General features: G+C 43.4%; 1 protein-coding gene across 2 annotated transcripts in view; it reads left to right on the top strand.

Annotated features, from left to right (window-relative positions):
• Window positions 1-10,209, top strand: part of MOV10L1 (Mov10 like RNA helicase 1) — a 260,035-nt gene extending 249,826 nt beyond the window's left edge. For both annotated transcript variants that reach the window (XM_073573462.1, XM_073573463.1), the window contains 2 exons: window positions 7,209-7,300; window positions 9,735-10,209. In XM_073573462.1, coding sequence (XP_073429563.1) covers window positions 7,209-7,300; window positions 9,735-9,744 — 102 coding nt within the window. In that variant the 3' untranslated portion in view covers window positions 9,745-10,209. The remainder of the gene's footprint in view (window positions 1-7,208; window positions 7,301-9,734) is intronic.
• The last annotated feature ends 11,771 nt before the right edge of the window (window positions 10,210-21,980 follow it).

Below are 21,980 nucleotides of genomic sequence, written 5' to 3'. Positions count from 1 at the left end.
GGGTCACCGAGGAGGAAAAAACAAAACAAGCTAAGTCACAGAAAACCAGAGAGGTTGGTAACTATGCAGATTGCAGATCCCTGATCCTAACCACACAACTAGCAGCAGCCGTGGAGCGTTCCTACGAGGAACCTAGACGCTTCGTCACAGCCGGAGGACTAAATAAGCCTAAAGCAAGAAAAGGGGAAAACTAACTGCCCCAGAGCAGACCCCAAAGGAAAGACTGCCCCCACACATGTATTGACTGTGAAACAAGATGAAAACACAAACACAGACAGGAAAATAGGCTGAGCAAACGATGGGGCCCAAACTAACTAGAAAGGATAGGAAAGACACTGTCTGCAATCTGCCAAAAACCCTACAAAAATAATGTCCAACACTTCTGATAACAAAATTAACCCTGAAGTCACTAGACTTTCCCACTATATCAGCACTCTGAAATATTCTGAGGCAGAGCAAAAAGAGGCCAATCTAATAAGGGACAAAATGCAAATTGGCAAATACAGATAAATAAGAGTGGAAATTCAGCACAGCCCCAGCCGGGGCTGGATGACCACAAAAAACTGAATAGACCAACAAAATCAATTGTGAACATTAGCAGAAAAACTTAGCTTGAGCTGACTGGAACAGAGCTGAGAACCAAGACCTGACAAGCCAGAAGGAATCACCAGCACCAGAATAGGGCGTCGGCTGTCTTAAATCCAGTCTGAGGTCCAATCGTCATCCTCATCAGGTGGCAGATCTCCACTAATTAAATCAGCCTCACTACCTCCTGTTACCACCAAAGGGAGCCTGGAAGGAGAACTCACAACTGGTAGACCAGAAAATGAACTCACAACAGCTCACCACACATGTAGATAAGTTCTTTGGGGGGGTCTAGTTTCCAAAATGGTGTAATTTGTGGGGGGTTTCCACTGTTTAGGCACATCAGGGGCTTTCCAAACGCGGCATGGCGTCCAATCCCAACTCCAGCCAAAAAAGTCAAATGGCGCTGCTTCCCTTCCGAGCTCTGCCATGCGCCCGCATATGGGGTATCAGAGTACTCGTGACAAATTGCACAAAACTTTTGGGGTCCTGATACCCTTGGAAAAATAAAAATTGAGGGTGAAAAGATCATTTTTGTGAAAAAAATATTTTTTAATTGTACGGCTGTACGTTATAAACTTCTGTGAAGCCCTTGGGGGTTCAAAGTTCTCACCACACATCTACATAAGTTCCTTGGGTGTCTAGTTTCCAAAATGGGGTTACTTTTCCACTGTTTAGGTACATCAGGGGCTCTCCAAACGTGACATGGCGTCCGATCTGAATTCCAGCCAATTTTGCATTGAAAAAGTCAAACGGCGCTCCTTCCCTTCTGAGCTCTGCCATGCGCCGAAACAGTGGTTCCCCCAACATATCAGTGTACTCAGGAGAAATTGCACAATAACTTTTGCAGTCCAATTTGTCCTGTTACCATTAGTAAAATAAAAAAAATTGGATCTGAAGTCATTTTTTTGTGGAAAAAAAAGTCAAATGTTCATTTTTTTTTTTTTTTAAACATTCAAAAAATTCTTGTGAAGCACCTGAAGGGTTAATAAACTTCTTGAATATGGTTTTGAGCACCTTGAGGGGTGCAGTTTTTAGAATGGTGTCAATTTTGGGTATTTCCTATCATATAGACCCTTCAAAGTCACTTCAAATGTGATGTGGTCCGTAAAAATAAAATGGTGTTGCAAAAATGAGAAATCGCTGATCAACTTTTAACCCTTCTAACTTCCTAACAAAAAAAAAAATTTTGGTTCCAAAATTGCGCTGATGTAAAGTAAACATATGTGAAATGTTATTTATTAAGTATTTTGTGTGCCATATCTCTATAATTTAAGGGCATAAAAATTCAAAGTTGGAAAATTGCAAAATTTTCACCAAATTTCCGTTTTTTTTCCACAAATTAACGCAAATCATTTGTTGAAATTTTACCACTAACATGAAGTGCAATATGTCACGAGAAAACCATGTCAGAATCACCAGGTTCCATGGAAGTGTTTCAGAGTTATTACCTCATAAAGGGACAGTGGTCAGAATTGTAAAAATTGGTGCGGTCATGAACGTGCAAACCACCCTTGGGGGTTAAGGCGTTAAGCAGTTGGGTTAGTGGCAAGATTCCTTTAGGATCCAAGGTAATTTTCTAATTTCACCAACTCATTTACAGCATTGAAAGCAGGGGCTCTGTTCACACACATCTCTCTAGTATTATGATAACAAAGAGAACAGTTTCAGTTAATGTGCCCATTGTTTAGGGATTATGACAAATACGTTCAGAGTAATATGTTCTGCTCCATGTAAGGGTATGTGCACACGGTCCGGATATGCAGTGCTTTGGACACAGCGGAAACCCGGCTCCGTCCAAGCACTGCCCCGTTTTGTACGCGTGGTGAGTCCGCATGTGTTCATTGAACACGTGCGGAAACACATTGAACACATGCGTAATCACCGCATCCTATTCATAGACTGGGTTATTTTATCTTGTGGAGACGGAGCGTTCTCCGCAAGATAATGGTGCGGCCTATAAAGACGCGCCGCTTGTCCGGTTATGCAGGGCCACCGGATGCGGCCGTGCACGCATAGTGGAGACAGGATTTCATAAAATCTCCTCCACTATGCTATAACATCTGGACGCTGCAGCTGTACGCAGCATCTAATCCGCAGCGAATCCTGACCGTGGAAACATACCCTTAGGGTATGTGCACACGATCAGGAATGTCTCCGTGTGTGTTCAGGATTTCACACAGGTGAAATCTGCACCATATCTGCATCTGATCTCACTGGCAGGTCACCTGCGTTTTTGATGCGTTTTTTAAATGCGTTTTTTCATTGCATGCATTGCATACCCTGAGGGTATGTTCCCATGGTCAGTAAACGCTGCGGCCAGATGTCACAGCATAGTGGATGGGATTTCATGAAATCCCATCTCCACTATGCATCCTGAGACGCCTACGGCTTCCCTGCGGAGAAAGACATGCCGTGCGTCTTTCCAGACCGCAGCATGTCAATTTATGTAGCGAAGGCGCTCCGTCTCCGCTACATAAACTACCCATTCACTATCATTAGATGCGGTAAAACTGCATTATCTTAGTCACATGTGTATTAAGTGCGGGAACGCAGCTTACAACGCATGTGTACTAATTTAAATAATGTCGTACCTTGTTTCAGCCGGAAGTTCGCGTAGACTGCAGTTCTCACGATAAACAGCTGATTGCGAGAACTGCCGTGCACATGAAAGCTGGAGACGGGGTTATCTCCGTTCACTACGCAAGTTCTCATGGTCAGCTGATCGTGAGACTGGCAGTGTAGGTGACCGGCGGGGACTAAGCTATCTGTGGTCATCAGTGGTCATCATCTTCAAGCTCTGCTGTGTCTGGATGTCAGGCTAAGTGGTGGCATAATGCCACTGTTCAGCCAAAGGCATCCAGATGTAGCAGGGTTGGACTTGTCGTGAGACAGTATGTATATCCTCTCGACAGACAGGTAAGTATGTTGTTGCTTTTTTATTTTAATTCTCTTACAGGAGAAGAGGGTGTCAGTGGAACAGGCGATGCAGTAAGTATGGTTTAATTAAGATCTACTAAAGGAGTCTGTGTCATTATTTCAATTAAAATACTTTATTCTGGCTCTGTCTTTATTTACTATGTAACTATAGGATTAGTAATGGATGGGTGTCTTATAGACGCCTCTCCATTACTAAGCCGTGGGCTTGATGTCACCTGACAGTACAAAGGTGACATCAACCCCACAACTATTACCTCGCTTGCCACTGCTACAGGGCAAGTGGGAAGAGCTGGGTAAAGTGCCACAATTGGCGCATCTTTGGATGTGCCAATTGTGGGGCGGTTGCGGGCTGCTATTTTTAGGCTGATGAGGGACAAGATTCGTGGGCTTCACCAGCCTGTAATACCAGGCCACAGCTGCTTTTTCCTTGGCTGGTTAACGAAAATAGGGGGACCTCACGCTATTTTTTTTTTTTTTTTGGAGGGGATCCCACTATTTTTGCTAACCATTTAAGGTAAGCAGACTGCTGCGGCCTGGTATGATCAGGCTGGTAAGGTTCATGGATATTGGGTCCTTACCAGCCTGAAATACCAGTCCCAGTAGTCTGCTTAAGTCTGGCTGGTTAACAAATATAGGCGGACCCCACTCTATTTTTTTTGCTATATTTTTATTATAAATTATTATTTATTTAAAGAGGAGGATACCTCTCTCTGTGCTTTCGTCCAATTCCTGTGTCATGTATGTCCTGCTGTGTCACATGATTTACCATTATTTAGATGAATATCCTCCTAAAAATAAGTGCACCAAAGACTAAAGTAGTATTAAATATTCACATTTTCATTAAATTAATATGTAATGATTGTTAAAATTAGTATTTTTTAATTAATTAGTAATTATTTAATAAACAGCTGAAAATGAGCACAATGGTACAGAAACCCTAAAATTGATAAATATGTATTAAACTACCATGCTATAAAATATGCCAATCATAAATACATGGGAAACAACATAGTAAAATAAATACTAAGTGCACAATTTAAGAAAAATAAGTTATATGCTAACACTTAATAAAATTATAATTCATGGAAAACACAGTGCTAAAAAAATATAATTGAGATACAGTGTGCAACTGAATAATAGTGTAAATAAAATGTAAAAATGATAAATCCAATACAATGTGCCACTGAAAAAAGTGCTAATAGTGCTAATCCTAGAAAAAATGAATACGTGGTACTTTGAAAAACTAATGCAAAGTGCTATAGTAATTTGATGAAAGTGCAGATAGTGCTAAAAAATAATTGATCCCAGAATATAAAGCACTGCAGCTTAATAAAATTAATGCTTGCAGTGCTGATTAAACAAAATATATGGCCACAAAGCGCTATAAAGTGCAAAACAGATATTTATGCAGAGCCAATATCAATCAAAATATAGCCACAAAGTGCTGCAATATGCAGCATAGAAATCTATTGAAAGTGCTTATAGTGCTTTAAAATCAGTTATCCCAATGTGGCCACACAGCGCTGCAGCATAATAAATGAAAGTGCTTGCAGTGCTGTAAACATCCAATATGGCACAAAGTTTTTTTGTCTGATTCATTATTTAAATTACCGTAGTAAGCTGTGTTCCCACACTTAATATGCATGTGATTAGGAAAATAATACAGTTTTACTGCATTTAATGAAAGTGTATGGGTAATTTACGCAGTGGAGACTGAGCGTCTCCGCTACATAAATTGACATGCTGTGGTCTGGAAAGACGCGCTGTATGTCTGTCTCCGTGGATGATCTGCAGGCGTCGGTGCATGCGTAGTGGACATGGGATTTCTTGAAATCCCATCCACTATGCTGTAACAGCTGGACGCTGCAGGTTGGACGCTGCGGATGTACACAGCGTAAACCTGCAGCGTTTACTGACTGTGGGAACATATCCCAATATATATGCAAACAGGAAATCACTTTTTTTCCTTCCCAGAAGACAACTTTCAATTAGTTTTATTTAAAGTGACAAACGCATGCAATGAGAAAACGCATCAAAAACGCAAGTGACCTGGCAGTCACCTTAGATGCAGATTTGGTGCAGATTTTACCTGTGTCAAATCCTGAATAAGCACTGAGCCATTCCTGATTGTGTGCACATACCCTAAAGGGTTTGGATTCCACCAATCCAGTCAGACAGATTGTGTACGAATGGATGACATTCAAGACCATTATTACCATCCTCAGGAGTGGTTCACAAACAAAGATCACTTCAAGAGCTCAAGGAAGCCAATGTTAATCTCCAAGCAACTAAAGCCCTTTACTCTACCAACAAGAGGGCACTCAACAACAAGGATGGCAAGGAGAAAGCCGCTGTTCTTCAAAAAGAACATTTGCTGCCTACTTGCAGTTGCTTAAGATTACCTAGACAAGCCATATGGCTATTGGAACAGTGTCATGTGTATGAGGCTAAAATAGAGATTTTTGGTTTAATTAACAAGTGTTCTGTTTGGAGAATGAAATCCACTACATTACAGCATTAAAACTTAATACCATCTGTGAAACATGGTGGTGGTATTATCATGGTTTGGGCCTGTTTTGTTACATCTGGGCCAGGACAGATTATCATTCATGGACAATTCTGATTTCTATTAGTAAATTCTAAAGGAAAATGTCAGGACATCTGTCTAAGAGCTGAATCCCAAGACAACTGGTCATGCAGCAAGACGCCAACCTAAAGCATGCAAGTCGTTCTGCTAAGGCAGGGGTGGGGAAACTTTTCTGCCAAGGGTCATTTGGATATTTATACTATCCTTTGGTGGCTGTACAAATTGCACGCTAACTCCACCCACAAAGTACGTTTTGAAGCCGGAACTTGACGTCCGTACGTAATCTTACAGTGCACGTGCCTCTGCTTTCCTAGGTGAAAGCTGCATACTCGTGCTTACAGAGCAAAAAGAAATGAAAGGGTTGGCTGCTGTCAAAATACAGATGCCGACCCAAGCACTGTGGTCTTGAGGAATTTGCCCATGGGACAAAGAAAAGGTAATTGTGGGCCGTAAATGGCCCTCGAGGTTGAGGTTCCCCACAACTGTACTAAGGAATAACCTTATAAATCACTTTCATCCTATGGAAATGTTGTAGAAGGATCTGGAGGAAGCTGTTCATGGGAGAAAATCCACCAATTTAACAGAGTTGAAGTGGCTTTAAGTTGCATAATGGTTTTATATATCATCTATGTATTGGCTACAGCATATGGACACCTGTACATTAATTCAGTACTATAGGAGTACAGTGGTTAATTTTTGTATAATTTAATTATTGGTTAGAATTGTTTTCCCTCTATCATTTGATTGACAGCTCTGGCTTCGTAGGGCCAGAGAATTGTGGAGATAGATGGAAAACAAGCAGTTGGGACGTTGTAGTTAATTATTTGGCCATGAAGCGCCGAGTGCCTGTACTTGGTTTGAACAATCATTCTGTGCTGATAGTCCCTTTACAAATCACTGGCCAGTATGTGTAGAAGAATTACTGGGTAGTAATTATCAACTAGAATTTGAGGGACCAAAACTGTACCGCTAGCTGTACCCATGTTGCTTTTTAGAATATCACTTGTCGTCTTAATCACTCCTTTATGTAGACTGCATCTTGTTATCTGTGTCAGGCTTGTTCATGTATTTTACGGCAATGTTTTCTTCTATCAAGGATCCTTGTGCATGTGCACTGCTTGAATACAGCATTGTAAATGGAGCATACACAGGCTGTAATCTACCCCTCGCACTGGAATCTCTACAGCAGTGAGTGTTTTTGGGATTCTTTTTAATGATGGTAGTACTTTATTTTAAAAGGAAATAACCTGATATTTCAATTACTTTTTATGGTTTACATTGTTTGTTTAGGTTTTTGTATGAAAGAGAATCTCTCTCTCCGCGCCGCAGATCTCCCGGCTGTAACGTTCCTGTCGCTGATTGGTCGCGGCCAATCAGCGATGCGGGATTTCCGTTCCAAACAGACAGACAGAATTAGACTATTATATAGTAGATTTTAGTTTATTGAAAACCATATAATTAAGTAAATAAATAAAATACTCTTTGGAAAAGTGTTACTATTCCGAGCTGTTATGTTTGTGTAGTGATTTACAGTAGCAGTTTTAATTTCTAAACTATGTCTATGTACGTGTATATAAGGTGCTTATTATATTAAAGTATTTAATGCAATATGACATAACTGTTTGTCACTGCTGGGGTGTCCGTGTGTGAACAGGGCTCAGGAGCTGAGACCTATCCACACACAGATGACGCTAGCATTACTACATAGTCGGCATCTGTGTCTCACAGCAGTGACTGGAGCTAAGCTCCCATCTTTGCTGTTAATCTATTAAATGCCACCATCAGCCTCTGACAGCTATGTCTAAATGGACCAGATGCCAATGCTCACACGTATCAGCTACCGCTACCATCAGCCTCTTTCAACACAGTTGTTAGGTACCAGTTTGTTACCATGACAACCTGGGGCCTGCTGAAGGCCTGTGTTGCTGCCATCTTGCTACTCCTTTGAAGCTCAGTCAAAGGCCAAACTTCATAGGAGACCTACAGTTTCACTATGTATTGCAGTACATTGTTTAAGTTTCTGGATGATCACAGCCCCCTGAGGGACCTAAAAAAAAGAAAAAAACTCCTCCTATTAAAGGGAATCCGTCAGAAGGCTTAACCCTTCTAAGTTATCTATAGGGACTTGCAGGTCATAGCAAAGTGAAAAAACATACAATCATATCTGTGATAACATGTGTTTATTTGGAATTACATTTTTCTTAATATGTAAATGAGCAGTTAATATCTATAGGCTAGATGTAAATCTCTCCACTCTGTAATTACATGGCTCACACTGAGAAAACCGCTCTAAGCTGTTGTAGGGGCGTTTTTCTTTCCCCTGCATGTAGCTGCCTACTTCTGAATGGGAAATGTCATATAGGGGGAAGAAGTGTATGTGGCCAAAGACACTCTTTATCCTGACCATAGATTTTTCAAAGAAAAAAAGAAAAGTCCAGCAATAATTTTCCATGGTCAATCTGTTCCATTAATGTGAAATCAGCATTTTAATTGATATGGACATGAGGCTGTAGATCTGAAGCCTCTGTCGTTTCTTCCCCGCCAAGCTCTGCCTCCTCCTGCTTGACTGACCGCTTCTATGTGGTGTGATTTCAGGCAAGGAGCAATCCGGCAAGCACCAGGAAGAGACGGCACTCAGCAGGTGAAATAGAGCTCGAGTGACATGGGCTTCAGCACTACATTCTAATTTGCATATCAATTCAAACACTGATTTCTCAGTAACTAACGGACGAGGGTATGTATAGGTATCACTGGAAAGAGCGACATGCCCGTATAAATGATTTGAGTATTAAAATTCTGCTAACGATTTTACAATTGGAAGTTTATTCCTTGTTTTCCAGCACATTGAATTGTACAATAAATGATGTCATTCAAAACTACAATTTGGCCCACAAAAAATAAGCCCTCGTTAGACTATTTGGACTGAAAAATACAAAAGTTGATAAAAGGGGAGGAAAAAAAATGAACGAAAAGTTTGCTATGGTTATCAACTAAGAAGGACACCCTAGTGGCATGTATGCTACACGATTATCAAAATGATTACAGGAATGCTTGTTCACGATAATCTTGCAGTATAAACAAGTCGACAGATGAGCAAAATTGTGGTTTGGTGGGTGAAATGATCTTTTGTGCTGCCCAAAAGATAATCGTTCTGATCTGTGCATCATCCTGTACAAGCATGAACTATGCTGCTTAGGCCAGTGGCAGTCTATGAAAACTGAACAATTTAATACAGATGGCTCAGTACATATCTGAAGCATGGTCTGCCCATATTAGCAGTCTATTAAACGGCTGCCAATCGGCAAACCTGCAGCTGGTTAGCGGTCATTTTTCATTGTGTTGTCTAAATGCAACATTAGTCTTAATTTTTGTCTTTTCAATGCTTTAAACTTTTTAGCTGATTCATGCTAATCAAACCACAGGCAGCATAAATCTGATATTGCCTCCTGCATTCTAAACATAAAGGGTAAAACAAAGATCTTTATAATGCAGGAGCCTGTCTCAGGTTCAGGCAGCATGAAGCGGTCAACAGGCTCACTTAATTTCCCATACTGATAAAACAGTGTTTATTTTAAGTATACAATAAAACTGCTGCTAGATGAAATATTTCTTGTATTTTCAGGTGTGATTAATCATCGGGAATATGGATTCTAACCATCCGGCAGAAGATTTGGCTGGATAGATCCATCGTCATCCACCAGTTTTACATTCTTAAAATATTATGGTTTTGACATTTTACCCTAGAAACAAGAAGGGTGATGGCATTAATGTGTCGGATCTAACACATGCACTAATTTTTTTCACAAATTTTTTTTTTTCAGTCTCTTTTTGGAGGCAGTGTTTTCCATACCTATGGTACATAACTTGCTTTTCACGCAGTAACAATTATTATTCTGTATTAAAACTGCTCTCTGGTTAGGGAAGTTTTATTTCTGTACTAACTCCATCTAGTGAATTGACGTTCAATACAATATAGGGTGCAAATATAAATACCGTTTGTATTTTTTACAAATCCTTCTCATCATGGTAGCGCCATTACTGTCTCCTTGTTGTTCACAGTATTTGTCACAAAGTATGTTAATAAAAGCATATCAAGAGTTCAGTCTACTTTATTCCCTTTTGGGTTAAAACTCCCTTTTTTATCTCATTGTAGTTCTAAATAATGCTATTTTTTAAATTGTATTTTTTTTTATAATATTTAATCATATTTAATTGAAAATGTAGAAACTCTTTTACTATGGGTCTAACAACACCAGTGACTGATATATAATTTTATATTAACTTTTAATGAGCAGGAAAGAAAGTAGGAAATTCTATTCCTTTAGAGTGAGTGGGTGATCTACATCATGTGATTACTTGGGAAATAGAGGTTTGTAGTCAACATTGTCATCCTGCTAGGTCTCCATGTTTCCTGTACGATAAAGAGGGCTAATGGCGGCAACTTCGCTGTGCTGCGGTGTCCCTGTTCAGTGGAGAAAAGTGGGATAAAATGAAGAGACCCTACTGTGAGGGAGATCTCCCCTCCCCTCCTCAAATGAGCCCCCACCGTTGCATTCCCCCAGGCCATAAAAAGCAATGCAATGTGTTCCTTTAATAATCTCCAGGAAGAAGCTCTTTGAAGCTCAGTCCCCACCAATTAGCACCAGGGTGTGAGTTCTGCAGCTACAGGCAAATTGGATTCTTTTGTCTGACTCAAGCACATGGAGACAACTTGGCACTATAGGTGACAGCAAGGCTCTGAGGTATTGAATCTGGAAAATGACCTATAATAACAGAATGCAATATCTGAGACTAGCCAAGCACATAATCAGAATCAACATTCCTTCCCCCACATGCCCGTACACTGCAGCCACCTGTAGCACTCTGCGTTACTGAGTTATAAAGCATAGCTACCAGGAATTATATTAGGTAGGCATATTTAGTCTCTATGCACAGATAAAACCTAGTGGCGGCACCGCCAACCCATTCAGAGCTTCAGGCAGAAAGTTATGGGCCATTCAGAGTTCTGGACCGAAAATCATATTCTCAGATATAGGAGGAGAGAGGCTGCACAAGAGTGTAGGAGGAGCACCATAGGAGATGTAAGGCAGCTCCTCATTTTGGACTTAGTTTCTACTGGCAGGAGAATCCATTACCAGACGCAGCCAGGAAAAACCACGTAACTAAGATTTGGACCTGTGATGCATCAGCGCCTCACTGTCATCACATGCTACATAACACGGTAATTGCAACCTATCTATACCCTATCCTTTTACTACACTCCTGACTGTATACCTGTATATTGTTCTTGTTCTTTTCGGCGATTAAATATAAAATTAACCTTGGGCAGCTCTTTTATCTCGATACACGAATCCCCACGTCCGGACGCTCGGTTGGTTATATTATACGCTACCCGGGTTGATTTCTGACCTAATAAACCTGTTGTCGGACGAGGCTTATGTCAAAAGAGGAACTGGTGGCAGCATACCGTACTGTTAGTGAGGAACTCTGGCAGTGATGGCCGGGAGGTGTATGTATATGTGTGTATATATATATATATATATATATCCCCAGCCTGGTCTGGTGATGTATATCCCCCCTCACTGGGAGTGCCTCAATAACTCGTACCTATAAGGCTATGTGCACACGTAGCGGAACTCTCGCTGAAGTTACCGCGAGAATTCCGGAATTCCATTCCGCTGGAAAATCGCATTTTAAATTCCTGCGATTTTCCCGTGGAAAAACTAGTGATTTGCAAGCGAAATTAGCTTGCAGAATGCTAGCGTTTTCCAAGTGATCTGGAGCATCGCTTGGAGAACTGATTGACAGGTTAGTCACACTCGTTAAACATAGTGTTTGACTAGTGTGACCAACTTTTTACTACTGAGGATGCCTATGCAGCATCAGTAGTAAAAGATAAAATGTAAAAAAAAATAAAAAATATTGTTATTCTCACCTTCCGGCGTCCCGCGCAGCCTTCCCGCCTCTCTCCACACTCCCGGTCCCAGTAATCCTTTGCGCGAATGACCGAGACGAGGTGAGAATAACAAAATTTTTTATTTTAATTCTATTTTTTACAGTGATATGGTACCCACAGCCCGGAGGACAGTCTCCTCTCCTCCGGACAGTTGGCACCATCCGCAAATGTTCTTACTTTCCGCATGGTGGACACAGCCACATGCGGGAAGTAAGCGGAACAATGCATTCCTATGGGTGCGGGATCGCCGCGATTCCGCTAAATTAATGAGCATGCTGTTTTTTACTGCGAAGCGATTCCGCCACGGAAAAAAACGCAGCATTAGCACAGCATTGCGGAATCCCATAGGATTGCATGGGATGCTTATTTTTTGCGTTTTCGCGGCAAAATCACGCGTTTAAAACCGCCGCGACATGTGAACTCGGCCTAATAAGGCAAGCCTTTCCGGTGACTATTTGCCTCTGCAGTTCCCTGACTGACCTGGTGCAAGAGCCAATCCCTGCTGGGTTCTTCTCTCCCCTCCCCTGAGTTGAGCGAAGTCGACACCCCCATGTCCATGTGCGACACCTACCTTCCTTCAGGTGACTCTTGTTCAAGTCTGTTTCCACCAATGCCCGCTCACGAAAGTGAGCACATACAGTATACATTAAGGCTAAGTTCACACTAGGCGTTTTGGATGCTTTTTTATGCTAATTTTCAGCTGCATTTCACAGTACCAGCAAAGCCTATGAGATTTTACAAATCTCATACACACAGTTTTCTTTTCAGCATTTTTCACCCATTGACTTGAATGGGTGGTGAAAAAACGCACCAAAAATGCAGGTTTTAAATTTCTCTACGTTTTTTGTGCCAAAATCTGATTCCATGGACTAAAACTTTTTTTTCAACACTAGACAAATCTAGCATGCCAAAACCACCGCAAAAAAACAAGAAAAATTTGCTTTTTTCTGCAGCTTCATTCCTGCCAAGATATCCGGTTTTGCTGCAGGAAAAAAAAACACTGAAAAAAAAAACGCCTAGTATGAACTTACCCTAAGGCTGGAGCTACACAGTGACTTAGGCTGAAACATAGGTTTTGCTGCTGAAACATCGTTTCCTGGTGTACTGGCCTGTCTCCTGGTAGCGCCTCCAGCCTCTGGACACTATGCTGACCGACAGCAAACCTTCTTGCCACAGCTCACATTGATGTGCTATCCTGGATGAGCTGCACTACCTAAGCCACTTGTGTGGGTTGTAGAGTCCATCTCATGCTACCACGAGTGTGAAAGCACAACCAACATTCAAAAGTGACCAAAACATCAGCCAGAAAGCATTGATACTGAGATGTGGTCTGTGGTCCCCACCTGCAGAACCACTCCTTTATTGAAAGTGTCTTGATAATTGCTAATAATTTCTATCTGTTGTCTATTCCATTTGCACAACAGCATGTGAAACTGATTGTCAATCATTGTTGCTTCCTAAGTGGACAGTTTGATTTCACAGAAGTTTGATTTACTTGGAGTTATATTCTGTTGTTTAAGTGTTCCCTTTATTTTTTTGAGCAGTGTAGAAATCTAAAAATATTTAAAACAGTGAGATAGGGGCAGAGAATCCTGTGCGATAAGTCAAAATATACACTCTCTGACAGAAGTTATGTCGCTTATCCATGTTATGTAAATAAAAGCTTATAACCTGACGTTACATTCATCCATTGGTTGTATAAATTATTCTTTTGAAAGCTGAAACCCTCCAAAATGTGGTTTAGGTTAAAAAAATAAATTGTCATCAATGCAGAAATATTGATCATTTAATGGACACAGAATGGTCAGACTTTGGCAAGACAAAGGTTTTGTCGCCTGGTCATATAATGCACCAAATACTAGTTTTTACATCCACACCTGTGCTCAGTAAATGATCGGTTAATTAGTGGGTGTGTATAAAAAGAAACACAGCACCCCAGACCTTCACTTGAGGTGCAACTTTGAGCTCTGACAACATGGCAAAAATCCACCCTGCGACCAACGCCTGGCTTATCAAGAGGCTGCAGACCAGATCCACTGCAGAGGTGGCTGGCACCTTTAAAGGGAATCTGTCACCTACTTTTGGCAGGCAATTTAAATGAGGTCTGTCTGGTCCAATAGGCGGTGTTTCCGATCTTTGCCGCCGCCCCATCCTTGGCCGCCGTCCGCAGTTTTTTCATGAATAGGTGTAAGTGTCCACCATTGTTCGCGCGTGCGCTAAGCATTCTTGGCACGCGCAGTATGCTTTGCCCAACTGTGGGCAAAGCCGAAAAGCCTGACAGTGCATGCGCCAGTTAACTAAGCCCCGGAAGTATTTTGCTGTGTTCCGGGGCCTAGTTAACCGGCGCATGCGTAGTCAGGCTTTTCGGCTTTGCCTGCAGTTGGGCAAAGCATCCTGCACGTGCGCGAGCCAAGAATGCTCAGCGCACGTGCGAAAAATGGCAGACACCTATTCATGAAACAACTGCGGACGGCGGCCAAGGATGGGGAGGCGGCAAAGATCGGAAACGCCGCCCATCGGACCGGCCTCATTTAAATTTCCCGCCAAAAGTAGGTGACAGATTCCCTTTAATGTGTCTCAGCGTCAAGTACAAAGAATTAAAAAAAGACTCAAAGTGACTGGAGATGTGTTTGCATCCAAAATACACCCAGAAAACAGTTAAATTTGGTGGTGGAAAGATCATGGTCTTGGGTTACATTCAGTATGTGGGTGTGCGAAACATTTGCAAGGTGAAAGGCAATATCAATAGAAGTATTAGCTACAGTGGGGAAAAAAAGTATTTAGTCAGTCAGCAATAGGGCAAGTTCCACCACTTAAAAAGATGAGAGGCGTCTGTAATTTACATCATAGGTAGACCTCAACTATGGGAGACAAACTGAGAAAAAAAAATCCAGAAAATCACATTGTCTGTTTTTTTTTTCATTTTATTTGCATATTATGGTGGAAAATAAGTATTTGGTCAGAAACAAGCAATCAAGATTTCTGGCTCTCACAGACCTGTAACTTTTTCTTTAAGAGTCTCCTCTTTCCTCCACTCATTACCTGTAGTAATGGCACCTGTTTAAACTTGTTATCAGTATAAAAAGACACCTGTGCACACCCTCAAACAGTCTGACTCCAAACTCCACTATGGTGAAGACCAATGAGCTGTCAAAGGACACCAGAAACAAAATTGTAGCCCTGCACCAGGCTGGGAAGACTGAATCTGCAATAGCCAACCAGATTGGAGTGAAGAAATCAACTGTGGGAGCAATAATTAGAAAATGGAAGACATACAAGACCACTGATAATCTCCCTCGATCTGGTGCTCCACGCAAAATCCCACCCCGTGGGGTCAGAATGATCACAAGAACGGTGAGCAAAAATCCCAGAACCACGCGGGGGGACCTAGTGAATGAACTGCAGAGAGCTGGGACCAATGTAACAAGGCCTACCATAAGTAACACACTACGCCACCATGGACTCAGATCCTGCAGTGCCAGACGTGTCCCACTGCTTAAGCCTGTACATGTCTGGGCCCATCTGAAGTTTGCTAGAGAGCATTTGGATGATCCAGAGGAGTTTTGGGAGAACGTCCTATGGTCTGCTGAAACCAAACTGGAACTGTTTGGTAGAAACACAACTTGTGTTTGGAGGAAAAAGAATACTGAGTTGCATCCATCAAACACCATACCTACTGTAAAGCATGGTGGTGGAAACATCATGCTTTGGGGCTGTTTCTCTGCAAAGGGGCCAGGACGACTGATCCGGGAACATGAAAGAATGAATGGGGCCATGTATCGTGAGATTTTGAGTGCAAACCTCCTTCCATCAGCAAGGGCATTGAAGATGAAACGTGGCTGGGTCTTTCAACATGACAATGATCCAAAGCACACCGCCAGGGCAACGAAGGAGTGGCTTCGTAAGAAGCATTTCAAGGTCCTGGAGTGGCCTAGCCAGTCTCCAGATCTCAACCCTATAGAAAACCTTTGGAGGGAGTTGAAAGTCCGTGTTGCCAAGCGAAAAGCCAAAAACATCACTACTCTAGAGGAGATCTGCATGGAGGAATGGGCCAACATGCCAACAACAGTGTGTGGCAACCTTGTGAAGACTTACAGAAAACGTTTGACCTCTGTCATTGCCAACAAAGGATATATCACAAAGTATTGAGATGAAATTTTGTTTCTGACCAAATACTTATTTTCCACCATAATATGCAAATAAAATGAAAAAAAAACAGACAATGTGATTTTCTGGATTTTTTTTTCTCAGTTTGTCTCCCATAGTTGAGGTCTACCTATGATGTAAATTACAGACGCCTCTCATCTTTTTAAGTGGTGGAACTTGCACTATTGCTGACTGACTAAATACTTTTTTTTCCCCACTGTACCTCTTATATTCCAAATCATAAAAGGGGTCAAATTCTGCAGCAGGATGGTGCTCCATCTCATACATCCATCTCTACAACAGAGTTCCTCTGGGCAAAAAAGATCAAGGTGCTCAAGGACTGGCCAGCCCAGTCACCAGACATGAACATCATTGAGCATGTTTGGGGTAGGATGAAAGAAAGCTTGCAAGACAATACCAAAGAATCTAGATGAACTCTGGGAGGCATGTAAGACTGCATTATTTGCTATTCCTTATGACTTCATAAATAAATTGTATGAATCATTATTGAACCGCATGGATGCAGTCCTTCAAGCTCATGGAAGTCATTGATGGTGATGTGTGTCAGGGCTCTTTATATCACTGAAAGCAATTGCAGATACCTGTGCAAATTAGTTTGGCAGGTGTGTCCAAATAAAGGCAAGACTACTTAAGAAGGATGTTCCACATTATTAAGCAGCCTACATTTTTTGCCAAAATGGGAAAGAAAAAGGATGTGTCTGCTGCTGAGAAGCAACAAATTGTGGAGTATTTAGGTCAAGGCATGACTGCAATCAACATTGCCAAGACACTTCATCGTGATCATCGCACAATAAAGAAGTATGTAGCTGATTCCCAGCACACACGTGTGCGTGCTGATAAGGAAAAATTGAGGACTCTTTCCAACAGGCAATTGTACACTGTAGCTGACAACTTGCTGCAATAGCCTTGATCAGTGTTGGCACCGTCCATATCTGTTTAACCCCTTAGATCAGTGTTTCTCAACTCCAGTCCTCAAGACCCACCAACAGGTCATATTTTCAGGATTTCCTTAGTATTGCACAGGTGATGGAATTAATGCTTGAGCAGGTGTTGAAATCACCTGTGCAATGCTAAGGATATCCTGAAAACTTGACCTGTTGGTGGGTCTTGAGGACTGGAGTTGAGAAACACTGCCTTAGATGCTGCTGACAATAACTATATAAATGGTTAAAAGAGTGTGGGGGCTTCCTATTTATCCCCATCAGCACCATGAGACCATCATTGTGTGGTTCTTATGTTTGCTATGGTAATTCATGGCCAAATAGCGGCTTTAAAGTCTGCCGGCTATAGTAACATGTTCAGACGTTAGAGACATTTAGGTCGTAAAAATACATTTTTTCATTCCTGTTATGTCACTTTGCTTTAATTCCTGAGAAGCACTTGAAGCGTTAATAAACTATCTGACAGCAGTTTTCAATGTGTCAAGGGTTGCTGTTTTTAAAATGGTATCACCTTTGGGGGTTTCCAATTTACAGGACCCCCAAAGTAACTTCAAACCTGGATAGGTCCCTAAAAAAAAAATATTTTGTGAATTTCCTTGGAAAAAGGAAAAATTGCAGCTACATTTTTAAACCTTCTAAAATGCTAACAAAATTAACATTTCTCCTTCGCCTCATTGGGGGACACAGACCATGGGCGTTATGCTGCTGCCACTAGGAGGACACTAAGCAAAAATACAAAAGATTAGCTCCTCCTCTGCAGTATACACCCTCTGCTGGCTCTAGTTCTTGCTTAGTGTCTGTAGGAGGCATTTGGGTCTGGTCTTCAGACCCCAATGTTATTATTTTCAATTTTTATTTTTCATTTTTATATTTTAATCAATGAAGGGGCGACGGGTCCCTTCAGAGTTCCGATCTCCCCAATCAACAGGCGGGAACGCAGAGTGTCGCCTCCCCCTACCACCTCCTGCATCGTCTGAATGCCATGCCTGGGCTCAGTTCAGGGGCGATGGGGCCCTTCAGGGTTCTGATCTACCCACAACATCAACAGATGGGAACAATGTTGCCTCCGCGTACCCCCTTCTGGAGCCAGGTCTATAGCCGGACATTGACCTAGCTCATTCTTAGGGATCGAACCCATAGGAAGTACAGAGGCTCCCAATGGCGTCCGTGCAGCCCCCACTGCATCACCACTTTCAAAGCGGATGAAGAAAGGAGGCGGACAATTCCTTCTACACCTCCCTGTCAAAGGGATGGTGGATTGAGGGCGGACTATGTGACAGCACCCCGCAGCAACATCGTTGCAGCTCTGCTATACCTGCGGTGGTACATCCTGCAGCACCCAGCTCTGCTACATCTGCGGTGGCACATCCTGCAGCACCCAGCTCTGCTACATCTGCGGTGGCACATCCTGCAGCACCCAGCTCTGCTTCATATTCATATGCGGTAGCACATTGGGTAAGTGCACCGTTGGGTGGCGGCAGGAGGGCACGGTATGGGGGGCGCAGAGGGTCCTGGTCCCATGGCAGGGGTGTCCCAGGTTCTGGCGGTGATTTCCCATTTTTTCAGCTCTCCAGGACCTAGGTGCCGGTTGGTGCCTGAAAATTTAGTAGCCGGTTTCTAGCTGGACTAGGCTGCAACTTGTAACTCCACCCACAGGCCGGTGGCTCCTCCCACGATTCAAGCGCTTCTCGTCCTCAAAGAGAAGTGCCCTTCCTATTCTCGGCGGCTGTCTTCCCTGGCTACAGCAGGGGGCTATCTTCCCTAGTTACAGCAGTGACTGCTGGGGGGGCAATTTCCCTGAAGAATACCATTGACAGCGCTGTGAGCAGCATCTCTGGGACAGGTCCTGGGTAAGCTGTATAACTGAGCTTAACACCTTCTCTGCAGTATTGCCTGCCCCCTTGTTTTCCCCCAGTGCAGTACCTTACAGGGGCCCTCAAGAGTACATTATGTCAATTGACAACCTCGCTCGCTCATAATCTAAGGCATCCAAAAAGCCTAGCAAAACTCAGTGATTTTCGCCTTATGTACCACTTGCCACACTTTGTTGCTCTGGGGCCACAATACCCCGTTCTACACAGCCTGTGACCCTGTATGCGTCCAGGAGCCCTCCGCCGCCCCTGACCCTAGAGGACCTTGTCCCCCTGAGTGGGCTTATGTCTCTGTCACATGGCTCCTCTGGCCAAGGCAATAGAGCCCCTCCATGATCCCTCCTCAAGTCAGGGCATCTGTTTGCCCTGAAGAGTCCCTCAGCTATGCGGGAGCCATCGTCTAGCAGGGGCCGTTCTCCATCTAAAAATGCACAGGCTTCTAGAAAACATCCATACCACGTTCCCCGGGAACTCTCGTGCTTCGGTGTCTGTGAGTTCCGTTTAACACTCCCCCTCTCCAGGGGTTCGCATTGAACATGACTCAGATTACGAGTCTGAGGGGCACATAGACCCAGACTTGCAGGAATATCAGGAGACGGTTGATTCCCTCACTGGGGCGGTCAATAAAACTCTGAAGGGTAAGATGACGCTATGTCTACCTCAGATCACATGGTGTCCTTTAAAAGGAATAAGTGGTCACATGTTTGTCAATCACCCTGAATTTCAGAACATTGTTCAGAGACATAGGAATTGGCCTGATACATTTTTTACAGGGCAAAGGCCTCTTGAGACAAGGTACCCATTTCCTCCTGATCTAAGGAAAGATTGGATTGAGTGTCCTTCAGTGGACCCTCCAGTATTGCGTCTCGCATCCAAAACCCTGTTAGCCTTGTCTGATGGCTCCTCAATTAAAAATCCCACTGACCGGCAGATTGACAACTTTGTTAGGTCAGTCTTTGAAGCCTCTGTCTCAGCTCTTCCTCAAATCCTTTGCTGCGACCTGGGTGGCTAAAGCTATGGTCACTTGGGCAGAGGCTCTGACTAAAGCCATTCAGGACAGTAACCTTCCCCTGAGACAAGTCTGGCTATCCAGATCTCTCAGGCTGGGGAGTATGTGGTACAGGCCTCTCGATGCGGCTAACTGCTCGGCTTCGGCAGCTGCAAATGCCTCACCATCAGGAGGGCACTATGGCTCAGAGACTGGCGAGGGGACTCCGCTTCCAAAAAGTCATTGACCTCTCCACCTTACCAGAGTGGTCGCCTACTCAAAAAAAAATTGGACCAACTGTAACGGTTATTCCGGTCTTGTCCCCCCAAAACAGAAGCACGGGCAATATCCCTTTACCGAGCCATAGACTCTCTCCGCAAGGATGGAGTCATTGTTCCTGTTCCACACAGCGAAATGTTCGAGGGGTTTTAACCTATTTGAGGTTCCAAAGAAGGATGGAATGGTGCGTCCCATACTGGATCTAAAACTATTAAACAAATTTGTCATAGTTAGTCACTTCAGAATGGAGTCTCTCCACTCAGTCACCACCTTCGATGTAGAAGGGAGAGTTCCTAGCATTCATTGACATTCGCGATGCTTACCTTCATATCCTGATTTTTCCCTCTCACCAAAGATTCCTAATGGAGGTGGTGCCATTCTGTCAATTTCATCTGTTCTTTGCAACACGCGCTTCTGATGGCCTGGGACAGGAGCCATTCTCTCTCGATAGTCGGATTTGTCTAAGCAGGTCAGTCAGAGCCTCAGATAGTGGACATTGAGGTCTTCTGTGAGTCAGGGGGATCCTACCTCCCGGTACGTTGGCTAGTGATGACTACCGACGCCAGTCTTCTCGGCTGGGAAGCTGTATTCCGTCATCACGCTTCCCAGGGCCACTGGTCTGCTCTAGAGTCGCGTCTCCTGATCAACGCTCTGGAGATGAGAACAATCATATTGGCTCTTCTGCGGTTCCATCACCTCCTCACTGGTCGTCCCATCAGAATGCAATCGGGCATCGCCACGGCGGTGGGATACGTCAACCGTCAGGGAGACACCAGCAGCAGGGCGGCCATGCATGAAGTAGGTCACATTCTCTCCTGGCCCGAGAGAAACCATTCGATCACCTCAGCTGTTCACATCCCGGGGGTGGAGATTTGGGCGGCAGACTTTCTCAGCCGTCAGTGTCTCGCATCGGGAAAATGGTCTCTTCATCCGGAGGTCTTTCAGCAGATCTGTCATCGCTGGGGGATGCCAGATGTGGATCTGAGGGCCTCAAGGCTAAACGCCACAGTCCCCGAGTTCATAGCTCGGTCTCGAGACCCTGAAGCTGTCTGGGCGGACGCACTGGTTCTTCTGTGGAACCTTTTTCACCTGCCATGCGTTTTTTCCCCCGTTCCTGTCACATCCGAGGGTCATCAGGAAAATCAGAGTGGAAGGGGTTCCTGTGATCCTTATCGCTCCGGACTGGCCATGCCAGGCGTGGTACGCGGGGCTAGTGCAACCCATCGTCAACATTCCCTGACGATTGCTGGATCATACAGTCCTGCTTTCCCTGATTTGCCACCAGTACTCAGGGGCCCTGTGTTTAACGGCTTGTTTGTTCTTTAGTTGACATGTACTTTTGTTGTTAGTTATGAGCTCCTACTGCTTTGTTACTGAACTGGTTCAAGCTAGAGCCAGCAGAGGGTGTATACTGCAGAGGATGAGCTATTTTCTGTCTTGGCTTAGTGTCCTCCTAGTGGCAGCAGCATAACACCCATGGTCTGTGTCCCCAAATGATTGGCTCGGAGAAAAGGATTTTATGGTGAGTACACAAAAATCCCTATTTTCCAAGTGGTGCCAATTTAAAGCAGACATGTGGGAAATGTTATTTATGATTTGCTATGGTATGACTAACTGGATTAAAGGGATAATCTTTCAAAGTTTGAAAATTGCAAATTTTTTATAG

The sequence above is a fragment of the Dendrobates tinctorius genome, unplaced genomic scaffold (assembly GCF_039654945.1).
Source record: "Dendrobates tinctorius isolate UK_male_01 unplaced genomic scaffold, ASM3965494v1 ptg000035l, whole genome shotgun sequence".
Lineage (NCBI taxonomy): Eukaryota > Metazoa > Chordata > Amphibia > Anura > Dendrobatidae > Dendrobates > Dendrobates tinctorius.
The sequence above is the reverse complement of the archived record's forward strand: the minus strand, read 5'-3'. Positions and strand labels throughout refer to the sequence as shown.